The 18,130-nt window shown below is 55.4% G+C and overlaps 1 protein-coding gene across 1 annotated transcript in view; it reads right to left on the reverse strand.

Annotated features, from left to right (window-relative positions):
- Positions 1-17,386, reverse strand: part of LOC121560577 (post-GPI attachment to proteins factor 6-like) — a gene marked incomplete at its 3' end in the record, with an annotated part of 43,793 nt that extends 26,407 nt beyond the window's left edge. The window contains exons 1-6 of the mRNA XM_045217533.1: positions 17,353-17,386; positions 16,561-16,765; positions 16,336-16,479; positions 1,608-1,908; positions 1,174-1,487; positions 999-1,092 (exon numbers count right to left, since the gene is read on the reverse strand). Coding sequence (XP_045073468.1) covers positions 999-1,092; positions 1,174-1,487; positions 1,608-1,908; positions 16,336-16,479; positions 16,561-16,761 — 1,054 coding nt within the window. The remainder of the gene's footprint in view (positions 1-998; positions 1,093-1,173; positions 1,488-1,607; positions 1,909-16,335; positions 16,480-16,560; positions 16,766-17,352) is intronic.
- Positions 17,387-18,130: the final 744 nt, after the last annotated feature.

The following is an 18,130-nucleotide window of genomic DNA, read 5'->3' on the forward strand; positions in this document are numbered from 1 at the left end:
CTTCATGAAATGGGTTTCCACAGCCGAGCAGCCCCACACAAGCCTACTAAGATCACCATGGCAATGCCAAGCGTCCGCTAGAGCAGTGGAAACTCACCACCGTTGGACTCTGGAGCAGTGGAAACTCACCACCGTTGGACTCTGGAGCAGTGGAAACTCACCACCGTTGGACTCTGGAGCAGTGGAAACTCACCACCGTTGGACTCTGGAAACTCACCACCGCAGTGGAAACTCACCACCGCAGTGGAAACTCACCACCGTTGGACTCTGGAGCAGTGGAAACTCACCACCGTTGGACTCTGGAGCAGTGGAAACTCACCACCGTTGGACTCTGGAGCAGTGGAAACTCACCACCGTTGGACTCTGGAGCAGTGGAAACTCACCACCGTTGGACTCTGGAGCAGTGGAAACTCACCACCGTTGGACTCTGGAGCAGTGGAAACTCACCACCGTTGGACTCTGGAGCAGTGGAAACTCACCACCGTTGGACTCTGGAGCAGTGGAAACACCACCGTTGGACTCTGGAGCAGTGGAAACTCACCACCGTTGACCTCTGGAGCAGTGGAAACTCACCACCGCAGTGGAAACTCACCACCGTTGGACTCTGGAGCAGTGGAAACACGTTCTCTGGAATGATGAATCACACTTCACCATCTGGCAGGCCGACGGACAAATCTGGTTTTGGCGGATGCCAGGAAAATGCTACCTGTCCCAATGCATAGTGCCAACTGTATAGACGATTCTGTGCTTCCAACTTTGTGGCAACAGTTTGGGGAAGGCCCTTTCCTGTTTCAGCATGACAATGCCCCCGCGCACAAAGCGAGGTCCATACAGAAATTGTTTGTCGAGATCGGTGTGGAAGAACTTGACTGGCCTGCACAGAGCCCTGACCTCAACCCCTTTCGACCACCTTTGGGATGACTGTGAGTCAGGCCTAAATCACCCAACATCAGTGCCCGACCTCTGAGTAGATGGAGGTGCATATGTGTGTGTCCTACCTGTGTGACAGAGCTGTGAGTGGTTGAGTGTGAGGACAGGAACCCAGGAAGAGAGACAGGCCAACACACTGCTGTTTCCTGATGTTACATTAGTCTACAACACACACACACACGTTACATCAGTTTACAGAAAAATGCCATTTCAGTATTGTGTGTGTATTTGTGTGTTACTCACAGTGTTGAGTGTAATCTCCAGGTTGAGGGTACCTCCAGTAGATTGTGTGTTTAGGGGGTAGGTGAGGAGCGTGGGGTAGGTGTGGGTAACCGTTACGCTGGGTCCATTAACGGGAGAGAACCGGACAGACAGAACGTCTAGTTCCTCACGGAGCACCGGAACACTCCACACACACTCCAACGACACGTTGTTATGGAGACCTGCCTCGACAACCACAGAACTGTTGCCCGGTGATGTTGTCGTGCTGCTGTTGCCACGGAGCCTGTTAATATAATCGTCTCCAGACAGACCCACGCTCTGAGGCTTACAACCCACTGACACACACACACACACACACACACACAAACATTACACACACACATTACACACCCAAAAAGTACAACCACTGTTACCGCATCACCTCACATATGTAGTGTGTGTGTGTGTGTGTGTACCTGTGTAGTTGGCTGAGATGATGAAGGCTGTGGTTCGGTTGCTATGGTAACTATCCACGGTGACGCGTATCCAAGTATTCCATGGGGGAGCGAGGAGAACGGCAGAGCAGCCAATAAGAGAACAGTTCACCCTCACAAGCCCCCCCTGGGGGGAAGAGGAGCCCAGTGTGAGGACCAATGAACAGTCTCCGTTCAAAAGCCCCTCCCCCCAGGTACAGCCACTCACAGACACCGAGAGGGACGACATGAACTCTGGAACAAACACCCTGACAGAGAGAGAGAGAGAGAGAGAGAGAGAGAGAGAGAGAGAGAGAGAGAGAGAGAGAGAGAGAGAGAGAGAGAGAGAGAGAGAGAGAGAGAGAGAGGAGAGAGAGAGAGAGAGAGAGAGAGAGAGAGAGAGAGAGAGAGAGAGAGGAGAGAGAGAAGGAGAGAGAGAGAGAAGGAGAGAGAGAAGGAGAGAGAGAGAGAGAGAGAGAGAGAGAGAGAGAGAGAGAGAGAGAGAGAGAGAGAGAGAGAGAGAGAGAGAGAGAGAGAGAGAGAGAGAAGGGAGAGAGAGAGAGAAGGAGAGAGAGAGAGAGAGAGCGAGAGAGAGAGAGAGAGAGAGAGAGAGAGAGAGAGAGAGAGAGAGAGAGAGAGCAGAGAGAGAGAGAGAGAGAGAGAAGGAGAGCGAGAGAGAAGGGAGAGAGAGAGAGAAGGAGAGCGAGAGAGAAGGAGAGAGAGAGAGAGAGAGAGAGAGAGAGAAGGAGAGAGAGAGAGAGAGAGAGAGAGAGAGAGAGAGAGAAGGGAGAGAGAGAGAGAGAGAGAGAGAGAGAGAGAGAGAGAGAGAGAGAGAGAGAGAGGAGAGAGCGAGAGAGAGAGAGAGGGGGAGAGAGAGAGAGAGAGAGAGAGGGGGAGAGAGAGAGAGCAAGAGAGAGAGAGAGAGAGAAGGAGAGAGAGAAGGAGAGAGAGAGAGAGAGAGAGAGAGAGAGAGAGAGAGAGAGAGAGAGAGAGAGAGAAGGAGAGAGAGAGAGAAGGAGAGCGGAGAGAGGAGAGAGAGAGAGAGAGAGAGAGAGAGAGAGAGAGAGAGAGAGAGAGAGAGAGGGGGAGAGAGAGAGAGCAAGAGAGAGAGAGAGAGAGAAGGAGAGCGAGAGAGAAGGAGAGAGAGAGAGAAGGAGAGCGAGGAGAGAGAGAGAGAGAGAGAGAGAAGGAGAGAGAGAGAAGGAGAGAGAGAGAGAGAGAGAGAGAGAGGGAGAGAGAGAGAGAGAGAGAGCGAGAGAGAGAGAGAGGGGGAGAGAGAGAGAGAGAGAGAGAGGGGGAGAGAGAGAGAGCAAGAGAGAGAGAGAGAGAGAAGGAGAGAGAGAAGGAGAGAGAGAGAGAGAGAGAGAGAGAGGGGGGAGAGAGAGAGAGCAAGAGAGAGAGAGAGAGAGAAGGAGAGAGAGAGAGGAGAGAGAGAGAGAGGGAGAGAGAGAGAGAGAGAGAGAGAGAGAGAGAGAGAGCGAGAGAGAGAGAGAGAGAGAGAGAGAGAGAGAAGGAGAGCGAGAGAGAGAGAGAGAGAGAGAGAGCGAGAGAGAGAGAGAGAGAGAGAAGGAGAGCGAGAGAGAAGGAGAGAGAGAGAGAAGGGGAGAGCTGAGAGGAGAGAGAGAGAGAGAGAGAGAGAGAGAGAGAGAGAGAGGAGAGAGAGAGAGAGAGAGAGAGAGAGAGAGAGAGAGAGAGAGAGAGGCGGAGAGAGAGAGAGAGCAGAGAGAGAGAGAGAGAGAGAGAGAGAAGGAGAGAGAGAAGGAGAGAGAGAGAGAGAGAGAGAGAGAGAGCGAGAGAGAGAGAGAGAGAGAGAGAGAGAGAGAGAAGGGAGAGAGAGAGAGAAGGAGAGCAAGAGAGAGAGAGAGAGAGAGAGAGCGAGAGAGAGAGAGAGAGAGAAGGGGAGAGCTAGAGAGAAGGAGAGAGAGAGAGAAGGAGAGCGAGAGAGAAGGAGAGAGAGAGAGAGAGAGAGAGAGAAGGAGAGAGAGAGAGAGAGAGAGAGAGAAGGAGAGCGAGAGAGAGAGAGAGAGAGAGAGAGCGAGAGAGAGAGAAGGGAGAGCGAGAGAGAGGGAGAGCGAGAGAGAAGGAGAGCGAGAGAGAAGGAGAGCGAGAGAGAAGGAGAGAGAGAGAGAGAGAGAGAGAGAGAGAGAGAGAGAGAGAGAGAGAGAGAGAGAGAGAGAGAGAGAGAGAGAGAGAGAGAGAGAGAGAGAGAGAGAGAGAGAGAGATCTATTAACTATTAACTAATCAACTATTAAAGACTACCAGAACCCACTGGATTCTCCAATTGCATTGAATGAACTAAAGGACAAAAATACAAACCCTCCAAACCAAAAAAGTCCTGTGGTGTTGATGGTATCCTCAATGAAATGATAAAATATACAGACCACAAATTCCAATTGGCTATACTTAAACTCTTTAACATCATCCTCAGCTCTGGCATCTTCCCCAATATTTAGAACCAAGGACTGATCACCCTAATCCACAAAAGTGGAGACAAATTTGACCCCAATAACTACCGTAGGATATGAGTCAACAGCAACCTTGGGAAAATCCTCTTCATTATCATTAACAGCAGACTAGTTCATTTCCTCAGTGAAAACAATGTACTGAGCAAATGTCAAATTGGCTTTTTACCAAATTACCGCACGACAGAACACGTATTCACCCTGCACACCCTAATTGACAAACAAACAAACAACAAGTGTGGGTTAAAATTGGCAAAAAACACACACATTTCTTTCCACAGGGCCGTGGGTGGGACAGGGATGCAGTTTAAGCCCCACCTCTTCAACATATATATCATTAATTGGCGAGGGCACTAGAACATTTCAGCAGCACCCCGGCCTCACCCTGCTAGAATCTGAAATGTCTACTGTTTGTTGATGATCTGGTGCTTCGTCCCCAACCAAGGAGGGCCTACAGCAGCACCTAGATCTTCTACAGATTCTGTCAGACCTGGGCCCTGACAGTAAATCTCAGTAAGACAAAAAAAAATGGTGTTCCAAAAGATCCAATTGCCAGGACAAAAAAATAGCAAATTCCATCTAGACACCGTTGCCCTTAAGCACACAAAACTATCCACATACTTCTGCCTAAACATCAGCGCCACAGGTAACTTCCACAAAGCTGTGAACGATCTGAGAGACAAGGCAAGGGCCTTCCTATGCCATCAAAAGGAACATGAAATTTGACATACCAATTAGGATCTGGCTAAAACTACTTGAATCAGTTATAAAACTGCCCTTTATGGTTGTGGAGGTCTGGGGTCTGCTCACCAACCAAGAATTCACAAAATGGGCCAAACACCAAATTGAGACTCTGCATGCAGAATTCTGCAAAAATATCCTCAGTGTACAACGAAAAACACCAAATAATCCATGCAGAGCAGAATTAGGCCGATACCTGCTAATGATCAAAATCCAGAAAAGAGCTGTTAAATTCTACAACCACTTATAATATAATAATATAATATGCCATTTAGCAGACGCTTTTATCCAAAGCGACTTACAGTCATGCGTGCATACATTTTTTGTGTATGGGTGGTCCCGGGGATCGAACCCACTACCTTGGCGTTACAAGCGCCGTGCTCTACCAGCTGAGCTACAGAGGACCACTTAAAAGGAAGCGATTCCACAAACCTTCCATAACAAAACCATCACCTACAGAGAGATGAACCTGGAGAAGAGTCCCCTCAGCCAGCTGGTCCTGGGGCTCTGTTCACAAACACAAACAGACCCCACAGATCCCCAGGACAACAACACAATTAGATGGCAGCATTCGCGCAAAACTGAAAACACGAACCACCACATTTAACCACGGCAAGGTGACTGGGAATATGGCAGAATACAAACAGTGTAGCTATTCACTCCGCAAGGCAATCAAACAGGCAAAACGTCAATATAGAGACAATAGTGGAGTCGCAATTCAATTCAACGGCTCAGACACAAGACGTATGTGGCAGGGTCTACAGACAATCACGGACTACAAAAGGAAAACCAGCCACGTCGCCAACACCGACATCTTGCATCTGGACAAGCTGAAACACCTTCTTCGCCCAATTTGAGGATAACACAGTGTCACCGACGCGCCCACTACCAAGAACTGTGGTTCTCCTTCTCCGTGGTCGAGTGAGTAAGACACATTTAAGCTGTACACCCTCGCAGGGCTGCCGCCCAGACGGCATCCATAGCCGCGTCCTCAGAGCATGCGCAGACCAGCTGGCTGGAGTGTTTATGAACATATTCAATCTCTCCCTTTCCCCAGTCTGCTGTCCCCCACATGCTTCAAGATGACCACCATTGTTCCCATACACAAGAAAGCAAAAGTAACTGAACTAGCACTCACCTCTATCATCATGAAATGCTTTGAGAGACTAGTCAAGGATTATATCACCTCTACCTTACCTGTCACCCTAGACCCACTTCAATTTGCTTACCGCCCCAATAGATCCACAGACGATGCAATCGCCATCGCCATCGCACAGCACACTGCCCTATCCCATCAGGACAAGAGGAATACCTATGTAAGAATGCTGTTCATTGACTATATCTCAGCATTCAACACCATAGTACCCTCCAAGCTCATCATTAAAGCTCGAGGCCCTGGGTCGAACCCCGCCCCTGTGCAACTTGGTCGTGGACTTCTGACGGGCCGCCCCCAGGTGGTGAAGGTAGGAAACAACACCTCCACTTCGCTGATCCTCAACACTGGGGCCCCACAAGGGTGGTGCTCAGCCCCCTGTACTCCCTGTTCACCCATGACTGCGTGGGCCAAGCACCCCTCTGTCCCTCCCTGTTCACCCATGACTGCGTGGGGCCAAGCACCCCTCCTGTCCTCCCTGTTCACCCATAGACTGCGTGGGCAAAGCACCCCTCCTGTCCTCCTGTTACCCATGACTGCGTGGGCTGGCACCTCCTGTCCTCCCTGTTCACCCATGACTGCGTGGCCAAGCACCCCTCCTGTCCTCCCTGTTCACCCATGACTGCGTGGCCAAGCACCCCTCCTGTCCTCCCTGTTCACCCATGACTGCGTGCCAAGACCTGTCCTCCCTGTTCACCCACGACTGCGTGGCCAAGCACCTCCTGTCCTCCCTGTTCACCCATGACTGCGTGGGCAAGCACCCCTCCGTCCTCCCTGTTCACCCATGACTGCGTGGCCAAGTTCTCCTGTCCTCCCTGTTCACCCATGACTGCGTGGCCAAGCACCCTCCTGTCCTCCCTGTTCACCCATGATGCGTGGGCCAAGCACCCCTCCTGTCCTCCCTGTTCACCCATGACTTGCGTGGGCCAAGCACCCCTCGTCTTCCCTGTTCACCCATGACTGCGTGGGCAGGCACCCCTCCTGTCCTCCCTGTTCACCCATGACTGCGTGGGCCAAGCACCCCTCCTGTCCTCCCTGTTCACCCATGACAGCGTGGCTAAGCACCCTCCTGTCCTCCCTGTTCACCCATGACTGCGTGGCCAAGCACCCTCCTGTCCTCCCTGTTCACCCATGACTGCGTGGCCAAGCACCCCACCTGTCCTCCCTGTTCACCCATGACTGCGTGGGCCAAGCACCCCTCCTGTCCTCCCTGTTCACCCATGACTGCGTGGCCAAGCACCCCTCCTGTCCTCCCTGTTCACCCATGACTGCGTGGCAAGCACCCCTCCTGTCCTCCTCTGTTCACCCATGACTGCGTGGCCAAGCACCCTCCTGTCCTCCCTGTTCACCCATGACTGCGTGGCCAAGCACCCTCCTGTCCTCCCTGTTCACCCATGACTGCGTGTGACAAGCACCCCTCCTGTCCTCCTGTCTTCACCCATGACTGCGTGGCCAAGCACCCCTCCTGTCCTCCCCTGTTCACCCATGACTGCGTGGCCAAGCACCCCTCCTGTCCTCCCTGTTCACCCATGACTGCGTGGGCCAAGCACCCCTCCTGTCCTCCCTGTTCACCCCATGACTGCGTGGCCAAGCACCCTCCTGTCCTCCCTGTTCACCCATGACTGCGTGGGCCAAGCACCCCTCCTGTCCTCCCTGTTCACCCATGACTGCGTGGCCAAGCACCCCTCCTGTCCTCCCTGTTCACCCATGACTGCGTGGCCAAGCACCCTCCTGTCCTCCCTGTTCACCCCATGACTGCGTGGCCAAGCACCCCTCCTGTCCTCCCTGTTCACCCATGACTGCTGGCCAAGCACCCCTCCTGTCCTCCCTGTTCACCCATGACTGCGTGGCCAAGCACCCCTCCTGTCCTCCCTGTTCACCCATGACTGCGTGGCCAAGCACCCTCCTGTCCTCTCCTGTTCACCCATGACTCGTGGCCAAGCACCCCTCTCCTGTCCTCCCTGTTCACCCATGACTGCGTGGCCAAGCACCCCTCCTGTCCTCCCTGTTCACCCATGACTGCGTGGCCAAGCACCCCTCCTGTCCTCCCTGTTCACCCATGACTGCGTGGGCCAAGCACCCTCCTGTCCTCCCTGTTCACCCATGACTGCGTGGCCAAGCACCCCTCCTGTCCTCCCTGTTCACCCATGACTGCGTGGCCAAGCACCCCTCCTGTCCTCCCTGTTCACCCATGACTGCGTGGCCAAGCACCCCTCCTGTCCTCCCTGTTCACCCATGACTGCGTGGCCAAGCACCCCTCCTGTCCTCCCCTGTTCACCCATGACTGGTGGCCAAGCACCTCCTGTCCTCCCTGTTCACCCATGACTGCGTGGCCAAGCACCCTCCTGTCCTCCCTGTTCACCCAGTGACTGCGTGGCCAAGCACCCCTCCTGTCCTCCCTGTTCACCCATGACTGCGTGGCCAAGCACCCCTCCTGTCCTCCCTGTTCACCCAGACTGCGTGGCCAAGCACCCCTCCTGTCCTCCCTGTTCACCCATGACTGCGTGGCCAAGCACCCCTCCTGTCCTCCCTGTTCACCCATGACTGCGTGGCCAAGCACCCTCCTGTCCTCCCTGTTCACCCATGACTGCGTGGCCAAGCACCCCTCCTGTCCTCCCTGTTCACCCATGACTGCGTGGCCAAGCACCCCCTCCTGTCCTCCCTGTTCACCCATGACTGCGTGGGTTAAGCACCCCTCCTGTCCTCCCTGTTCACCCATGACTGCGTGGCCAAGCACCCCTCCTGTCCTCCCTGTTCACCCATGACTGCGTGGCCAAGCACCCTCCTGTCCTCCCTGTTCACCCATGACTGCGTTGGCCAAGCACCCCCTCCTGTCCTCCCTGTTCACCCATGACTGCGTGGCCAAGCACCCCTCCTGTCCTCCCTGTTCACCCATGACTGCGTGGCCAAGCACCCCTCCTGTCCTCCCTGTTCACCCATGACTGCGTGGCCAAGCACCCTCCTGTCCTCCCTGTTCACCCATGACTGCGTGGGCCAAGCACCCTCCTGTCCTCCCTGTTCACCCATGACTGCGTGGCAAGCACCCCTCCTGTCCTCCCTGTTCACCCATGACTGCGGGGGCTAGCACCCCTCCTGTCCTCCCTGTTCACCCATGACTGCGTGGCCAAGCACCCCTCCTGTCCTCCCTGTTCACCCAGGACTGCGTGGCCAAGCATCCCACCTGTCCTCCCTGTTCACCCATGACTGCGTGGCCAAGCATCCCACCTGTCCTCCCTGTTCACCCCATGACTGCGTGGGCCAAGCACCCCTCCTGTCCTCCCTGTTCACCCATGACTGCGTGGCCAAGCACCTCCTGTCCTCCCTGTTCACCCATGACTGCGTGGCCAAGCACCCCCCTGTCCTCCCTGTTCACCCATGACTGCGTGGCCAAGCACCCCTCCTGTCCTCCCTGTTCACCCATGACTGCGTGGACTGAGCACCCCTCCTGTCCCTCCCTGTTCACCCATGACTGCGTGGGCCAAGCACCCCCCCTGTCCTCCCTGTTCACCCATGACTGCGTGGCTAAGCACCCCCCTGTCCTCCCTGTTCACCCATGACTGCGTGGCTAAGCACCCCTCCTGTCCTCCCTGTTCACCCATGACTGCGTGGCCAAGCACCCTCCTGTCCTCCCTGTTCACCCATGACTGCGTGGCCAAGCACCCCTCCTGTCCTCCCTGTTCACCCATGACTGCGTGGCTAAGCACCCCTCCTGTCCTCCTGTTCACCCATGACTCGCGTGGCCAAGCACCTCCTGTCCTCCCTGTTCACCCATGACTGCGTGGCCAGGCACCCCTCCTGTCCTCCCTGTTCACCCATGACTGCGTGGCCAAGCACCCCTCCTGTCCTCCCTGTTCACCCATGACTGCGGGTCAAGCACCCCTCCTGTCCTCCCTGTTCACCCATGACTGCGTGGCCAAGCACCCCTCCTGTCCTCCCTGTTCACCCATGACTCGTGGCAAGCACCCCTCCTGTCCTCCCTGTTCACCCATGACTGCGTGGCCAAGCACCTCCTGTCCTCCCTGTTCACCCATGACTGCGTGGCCAAGCACCCTCCTGTCCTCCCTGTTCACCCATGACTGCGTGGCCAAGCACCCCTCCTGTCCTCCCTGTTCACCCATGACTGCGGCCAAGCACCCCTCCTGTCCTCCCTGTTCACCCATGACTGCAGTGGCCAAGCACCCCTCCTGTCCTCCCTGTTCACCCATGACTGCGTGGCCAAGCACCCCTCCTGTCCTCCTGTTCACCCATGACTGCGTGGCCAAGCACCCCTCCTGTCCTCCCTGTTCACCCATGACTGCGTGGCCAAGCACCCTCCTGTCCTCCCTGTTCACCCATGACTGCGTGGGCCAAGCACCCCTCCTGTCCTCCCTGTTCACCCATGACTGCGTGGCCAAGCACCCCTCCTGTCCTCCCCTGTTCACTCCATGACTGCGTGGCCGAGCACCCCTCCTGTCCTCCCTGTTCACCCATGACTGCGTGGGGCCAAGCACCCCTCCTGTCCTCCCTGTTCACCCATGACTGCGTGGCCAAGCACCCTCCTGTCCTCCCTGTTCACCCATGACTGCGTGGGCCAAGCACCCCCCTGTCCTCCCTGTTCACCCATGACTGCGTGGCTAAGCACCCCTCCTGTCCTCCCTGTTCACCCATGACTGCGTGGCCAAGCACCCCTCCTGTCCTCCCTGTTCACCCATGACTGCGTGCCAAGCACCCCTCCTGTCCTCCCTGTTCACCCATGACTGCGTGGCCAAGCACCCCTCCTGTCCTCCCTGTTCACCCATGACTGCGTGGGCCAAGCACCCCTCCTGTCCTCCCTGTTCACCCATGACTGCGTGGCCAAGCACCCCTCCTGTCCTCCCCTGTTCACCCATGACTGCGTGGCCAAGCACCCCTCCTGTCCTCCTGTTCACCCATGACTGCGTGGCCAAGCACCCCTCCTGTCCTCCTGTTCACCCATGACTGCGTGGCCAAGCACCCCTCCTGTCTCCCTGTTCACCCATGACTGCGTGGCCAAGCACCCCTCCTGTCCTCCCTGTTCACCCATGACTGCGTGGCCAAGCACCCCTCCTGTCCTCCTGTTCACCCATGACTGCGTGGCCAAGCACCCCTCCTGTCCTCCCTGTTCACCCATGACTGCGTGTGCCAAGCACCCTCCTGTCCTCCCTGTTCACCCATGACTGCGTGGGCCAAGCACCCCTCCTGTCCTCCCTGTTCACCCATGACGCGTGGCCAAGCACCCCTCCTGTCCTCCCTGTTCACCCATGACTGCGTGGCCAAAGCACCCCTCCTGTCCTCCCTGTTCACCCATGACTGCGTGGCCAAGCACCCCTCCTGTCCTCCCTGTTCACCCATGACTGCGTGGCCAAGCACCCCTCCTGTCCTCCCTGTTCACCCATGACTGCGTGGGCCAAGCACCCCTCCTGTCCTCCCCTGTTCACCCATGACTGCGTGGCCAAGCACCCCCTCCTGTCCTCCCTGTTCACCCATGACTGCGTGGCCAAGCACCCCTCCCTGTCCTCCCTGTTCACCCATGACTGCGTGGGCCAAGCACCCCTCCTGTCCTCCCTGTTCACCCATGACTGCGTGGCCAAGCACCCCTCCTGTCCTCCCTGTTCACCCAGACTGCGTGGGCCAAGCACCCCTCCTGTCCTCCTGTTCCATGACTGCGTGGCTAAGCACCCCTCCTGTCCTCCCTGTTCACCCATGACTGCGTGGCCAAGCACCCTCCTGTCCTCCCTGTTCACCCATGACTGCGTGGCCAAGCACCTCCTGTCCTCCCTGTTCACCCATGACTGCGGGCCAAGCACCCCTCCTGTCCTCCCTGTTCACCCATGACTGCGTGACCAAGCACCTCTCCTGTCCTCCCTGTTCACCCATGACTGCGTGGCCAAGCACCCCTCCTGTCCTCCCTGTTCACCCATGACTGCGTGGCCAAGCACCCTCCTGTCCTCCCTGTTCACCCATGACTCGTGGCCAAGCACCCCTCCTGTCCTCCTGTTCACCCATGACTGCGTGGCCAAGCACCCCTCCTGTCCTCCCCTGTTCACCCATGACTGCGTGGCCAAGCACCCCTCCTGTCCTCCCTGTTCACCCATGACTGCGTGGACAAGCACCCCACCTGTCCTCCCTGTTCACCCATGACTGCGTGGCTAAGCACCCTCCTGTCCTCCCTGTTCACCCATGACTGCGTGGGCCAGCACCCCTCCTGTCCTCCCTGTTCACCCATGACTGCGTGCCAAGCACCCCTCCTGTCCTCCCTGTTCACCCATGACTGCGTGGCCAAGCACCCCTCCTGTCCTCCCTGTTCACCCATGACTGCGTGGGCCAAGCACCCCCCTGTCCTCCCTGTTCACCCATGACCTGTGGCCAGCACCCCTCCTGTCCTCCCTGTTCACCCATGACTGCGTGGCCAAGCACCCCTCCTGTCTCCCTGTTCACCCATGACTCGTGGGCCAAGCACCCCCTCCTGTCCTCCCTGTTCACCCGATGACTGCGTGGCCAAGCACCCCTCCTGTCCTCCCTGTTCACCCATGACTGCGTGGCCAAGCACCCCTCCTGTTCTCCCTGTTCACCCATGACTGCGTGGCTAAGCACCCCTCCTGTCCTCCCTGTTCACCCATGACTGCGTGGCCAAGCACCCCTCCTGTCCTCCCTGTTCACCCATGACTGCGTGGCCAAGCACCCCTCCTGTCCTCCCTGTTCACCCATGACTGCGTGGGCCAAGCACCCCTCCTGTCCTCCCTGTTCACCCATGACTGCGTACAAGCACCCCTCCTGTCCTCCCTGTTCACCCATGACTGCGTAAGCACCCCTCCTGTCCTCCCTGTTCACCCATGACTGCGGGCCAAGCACCCTCCTGTCCTCCCCTGTTCACCCATGACTGCGTGGCCAAGCACCCCTCCTGTCCTCCCTGTTCACCCATGACTGCGTGGCAAGCACCCCTCCTGTCCTCCCTGTTCACCCATGACTGCGTGGCCAAGCACCCCTCCTGTCCTCCCTGTTCACCCATGACTGCGTGGCCAAGCACCCCTCCTGTCCTCCCCTGTTCACCCATGACTGCGTGGGCCAAGCACCCCTCCTGTCCTCCCTGTTCACCCATGACTGCGTGGCCAGGCACCCTCCTGTCCTCCCTGTTCACCCATGACTGCGTGGCCAAGCACCCCCCCCCCTGTTCACCCATGACTGCGTGGCCAAGCACCCCTCCTGTCCTCCCTGTTCACCCATGACTGCGTGGCCAAGCACCCTCCTGTCCTCCCTGTTCACCCATGACTGCGTGGCCAAGCACCCCTCCTGTCCTCCCTGTTCACCCATGACTGCGTGGCCAAGCACCCCTCCTGTCCTCCCTGTTCACCCACGACTGCGTGGGCCGGGCACCCCTCCTGTCCTCCCTGTTCACGCTTCCATGATCTGCGGGGGCCAAGCACCCCTCCTGCCCCCCCCTGTTCACCCATGACTGCGTAGGGCAAGCACCCTTGTCCTCCTGTTCACAGATACACCCCGTCCTCCCGTTCAACACGACTGGTGGCCAAGCACCCCCCTGTCCTCCCTGTTCACCATGACTGCGGGTGGAAGACCCCGTCCCCCCGTCACCCATGACGGGGGGAGCACCCTCCTGTCCTCCCTGTTCACCCATGACTGCGTGGCCAAGCACCCCCTGTCCTCCCTGTTCACCCATGACTGCGTGGCCAAGCACCCCTCCTGTCCTCCCCTGTTCACCCATGACTGCGTGGGCCAAGCACCCCTCCTGTCCTCCCTGTTCACCCATGACTGCGGTGGCAAGCACCCTCCTGTCCTCCCTGTTCACCCATGACTGCGTGGCCAAGCACCCTCCTGTCCTCCCTGTTCACCCATGACTGCGTGGCTAAGCACCCTCCTGTCCTCCCTGTTCACCCATGACTGCGTGGCCAAGCACCCCTCCTGTCCCTCCCTGTTCACCCATGACTGCGTGGCCAAGCACCCCTCCTGTCCTCCCTGTTCACCCATGACTGCGTGGGCCAAGCACCCCTCCTGTCCTCCCTGTTCACCCATGACTCGTAGGGCCAAGCACCCTCCCTCCCTGTTCACCCATGACTGCGTGGCCAAGCACCCCTCCTGTCCTCCCTGTTCACCCATGACTGCGTGGCCAAGCACCCCTCCTGTCCTCCCTGTTCACCCATGACTGCGTGGCCAAGCACCCCTCCAACTGAAGTCGCTGACGGCACAACAGTAGTAGGCTGATTACCAACAATGACGAGACCGCCTACAGGGAGGAGGTGAGGGCTCTGGGAGTGTGGTGCCAGGAAAATAACCTCTCACTCAACGTCAACAAAACAAAGGAGATGATCGTGGACTTCAGGAAACAGCAGAGGGTGCACCCCCATATCCACATCGACGGGACCGCAGTGGAGAAGGTGGAAAGCTCAAGTTCCTTGGCGTACACATCACTGACAAACTGAAATGGTCCACCCACGCAGACAGGGTGGTGAAGAAGGCGCAACAGAGCCTCTTCAACCTCAGGAGGCTGAAGAAATGCTTGGCACCTAAAACCCTCCACAAACTTTTACAGATGCACAATTGAGAGCATCCTGTCGGGCTATATACCGCCTGGTACGGCAACTGCACCGTCCGCAACCGTAGGGCTCTCCAGAGGGTGGTGCCATCTGCCCAACGCATCACCGGGGCAAACTACCCGCCCTCCAGGACACTCTACAGCACCCGATGTCACAAGAAGGCGAAAAATATTATCAAGGACATCATCCACCCGAGCCACTGCCTGTTCACCCCGCTATCATCCAGAAGGCGAGGTCAGTACAGGTGCATCAAAGCTGGGACCGAGAGACTGAAAAACAGCTTCCATCTCAAGGCCATCAGACTGTTAAATAGCCATCACTAGCACATTAGAGGCTGCTGCTGCCTATTGAAATCACTGGCCACTTTAAGAAATGGAACACTAGTCACTTTAATAATGTTTACATATCTTGCAACTACTCATCTCATATGTATATACTGTATTCTATACTATTCTACTGTATCTTAGTCCATGCCGCTCTGTCATTGCTCTTCCATATACAGTGCTGTGAAAAAGTATTTGCCCCCTTTCTAATTTTCTCTACTTTTGCATATTTGTGATACTGAATGTTATCAGATCTTCAACCAAAACCTAATATTAGATAAAGGGAACATAAGTGAACAAATAACACAACAATTACATATTTATTTCATAAACAAAGTTATGCAACACCCAATTCCCCTGTGTGAAAAAAGTAATTGCCCCCTTACACTCAATAACTGGTTGTGCCACCTTTAGCTGCAATGCCTTAGACCACTGCGTCAGACTTGACTGGTCCTGTATATCTATAGATCTATATCTATATCGTTTTGCCTGTATTGGCCTTTAACATCAATTAGCTCTACATTCCATTATCAGAACATGAAGAAAACCTTCCATAAAAACCACAAGAAAACTTTAGTAACGCTTCAAAGAACGTTCTAGGAATGTTATTTAAAAAACTGATACTTTCCGTTCTCAGCGTCAACAAAACTCTCTCTCTCTCCTCTATCTTGTTAAGTGTGTTCAGGTAGGTGTGTTGGCCACGCCCACTCACTGGCCACAGCTGATCTTAATAGTGTTTGAATCAACAGCTTTGTATGATAAGAAAATATGGCATGCTAGATCCATCCTGGTGGCGCAGTGGACTAATTCCAGGGCTAGAGAACAGAAGATCATAGGTTCAAATCTCACTGACGCCGTGTCACAATAAATAAATAAAAAATGAACTGTTTGCATGATTAATGCCTAAGCAAATCAATGTCCATGGTCCTACTTTATCAGTGCTTGGAGTTCAAAACAGTTAACCCGAAATAAGCTAGCAGTGTTATTGAAACGTATGGCTTTGTTCCCACAACCAATGTGAAACCAAAAACATACATTCCCACAACTTCCCGAATGTGCTAGCTGGGTTGTTAGACTGCAGTAGACAGACTTTCAGGTGTGACTGGTTTTATCATGATGCCTGACTGGTCACATCTCTTCCTCATGATGCCTGACTGTTCACATCTCTTCCTCATTGCTCTCTGAAGCCCTGACGTTGCAATACAACGCAGTTGCTTCTCGATTGCTTTGTGAAACATCCCCCTGCAACTCATCTGCAACTTGGTTGCATCCAGTTGAAACTGTCCAACTGTATGTCCTCGCGGGAACCGTGATCAAGGTTGACAGAAGAGACATTAGCCAAACGGAGCTATCATTAAATATTGGCATCATAGCTAGTCATGGTTTAAGTACATGGTTGGGCAGACAATAAATGTCATTTTAGAAGTGAACCCAGACCTCTCTCTGTCCACTAGCTTGGTGGGTTAGGGTTAGGGTTAGGTTAACCCAGACCTCTCTCTGTCCACTAGCTTGGTTAGCTCCTTACTTGAGTAGTGCAGGTCTGCCGGGGGAGGCGGTCTGGAGTTAGGCGTGGCCTGCAGGATGGGTGTGTCCACTGCTCTCCTGACTGACAGCTGGGGCTGGAAGTAGTAGGAGCAGGACGGGAAGCCCTACACACACAATACACACACATTATAAACACACACACACACACACACACACACACACACACACACACACAAACTCCTCACCTTGTGTTCGATGCGTCCATCATCTTGGGGCAGGTGAGCCGCCAGGTACCAGTCTCCGGGGGCGGGGTTAGAGAGGTTAAAGGTCATGTTGCTTTGTGATGATGTCACAGGAAGGATGAGTGAGAGGACTGATGTTGTCACCGTGTTGTTAGGAAACACCCGTCCTACTGGGTCGATGACTGGAGGAGCTCCCCAACTCATGGAACTGGAGGGAGGGAGGGAGAGAGGGAGGAGGGGGAGGGAGGGAGGGGGGGAGGGAGGGAGGGAGGGAGGGGGAGGGGAGGGAGGGAGGGAGGGATAGATGAGGGAGGGAGGGAGGGGGAGGGAGGGAGGGAGGGAGGGGGGAGGGAGGGAGGGAAAGAGGGAGGGAGGGATGGGGGAGGGAGGAGGGAGGGGAGGGAGGGAGGAGGGAGGGAGGGAGGGAGGGAGGGAGGGAGGATAAGAGGGAGGGAGGGATAAGAGGGAGGGAGGGAGGGAGGGAGGGAGGGAGGGAGGGAGGGAGGGAGGGAGGGAGGAGGGGAGGAAGGGAGGGAGGAGAAGGAAGGGAGGGAGGGAGAGGTGGAGGGTTAGATAGAGTTATTGCAGGTAGAGACAGGCTGTGATGTGTTGCCCCCCAAAGACAGAGAGAGGTAATAACAGAACTGCTGATTCTATTAGTGCCACTAGCCACATCTCTAGACCAAGTTCACAGAGTTGTCATCGTTGAGCAATGAGCAGCACTGAGCTTTAGTGCCTGATTGTCCACTCAACACTGCAAACAACAGAAAGGAAGCATTATTGTCATAGACTTACATGGTGACGTTGTGTGTTCCACAGTGGAAACCGCTGCCCCCTGGTTACAGTGAACAGCCAGCGGGCGGCGACGGTGTCGTCCGGGATACGGAACATGGTCAGCCTGATGTTGCCATACCAACCGTATCTAGACAGCTTCTGGGCCGGCTTAGCAGACAACTCCTGAACTAACGTCAGCTCACCACCTGGAGGGACACATATTAACGCGTAAATCATAGTCCACAGACGCTGAGACGTGATAGTTACGCGGCTCTGAGACCACCGTCCGCGGGGGGACGCACAGCTCACACTGGCTAGCTTCCTAACAACACAACTGGCTAAGCTAACGTTAGCTAACCGAGCAACGCTAGCTAGCTCGGGGATATGTTGTCGTGACTTACCATCGCCGAAAGCGGTAGCTATGAAAGACAACACCAGCAAACTTGGCAGTATGTGAATTTCCATTTTGTTTTTCACAAAACGCGTTTATTTTCCTCCAAACCATCACATGTCATATCGGGCTAGGCTCCCGAGTTGACCGGCGTCTCTTGGTTGTAAAGTAAACAAGCCCCACAAAGCCCTGCGCGGTTCCAGGAAGTCCAGGGAGGGTTCTGTTCCAAATCAACAACAACATAGATGGCATCGCCTCTTCCTCTCTGACAAAAGCTAAATAAAACAATGTTATAAAATGTACAATCATCACCGCACTTAATATTAATTAAATGGGTTGTGGTCAGTAAACCAATGGAATATGGTTGGTAATTGCGTAGCTACTGTTAATAATACAAATCTACTAGCA

The sequence above is a fragment of the Coregonus clupeaformis genome, unplaced genomic scaffold, assembly GCF_020615455.1.
Source record: "Coregonus clupeaformis isolate EN_2021a unplaced genomic scaffold, ASM2061545v1 scaf1099, whole genome shotgun sequence".
NCBI lineage: Eukaryota > Metazoa > Chordata > Actinopteri > Salmoniformes > Salmonidae > Coregonus > Coregonus clupeaformis.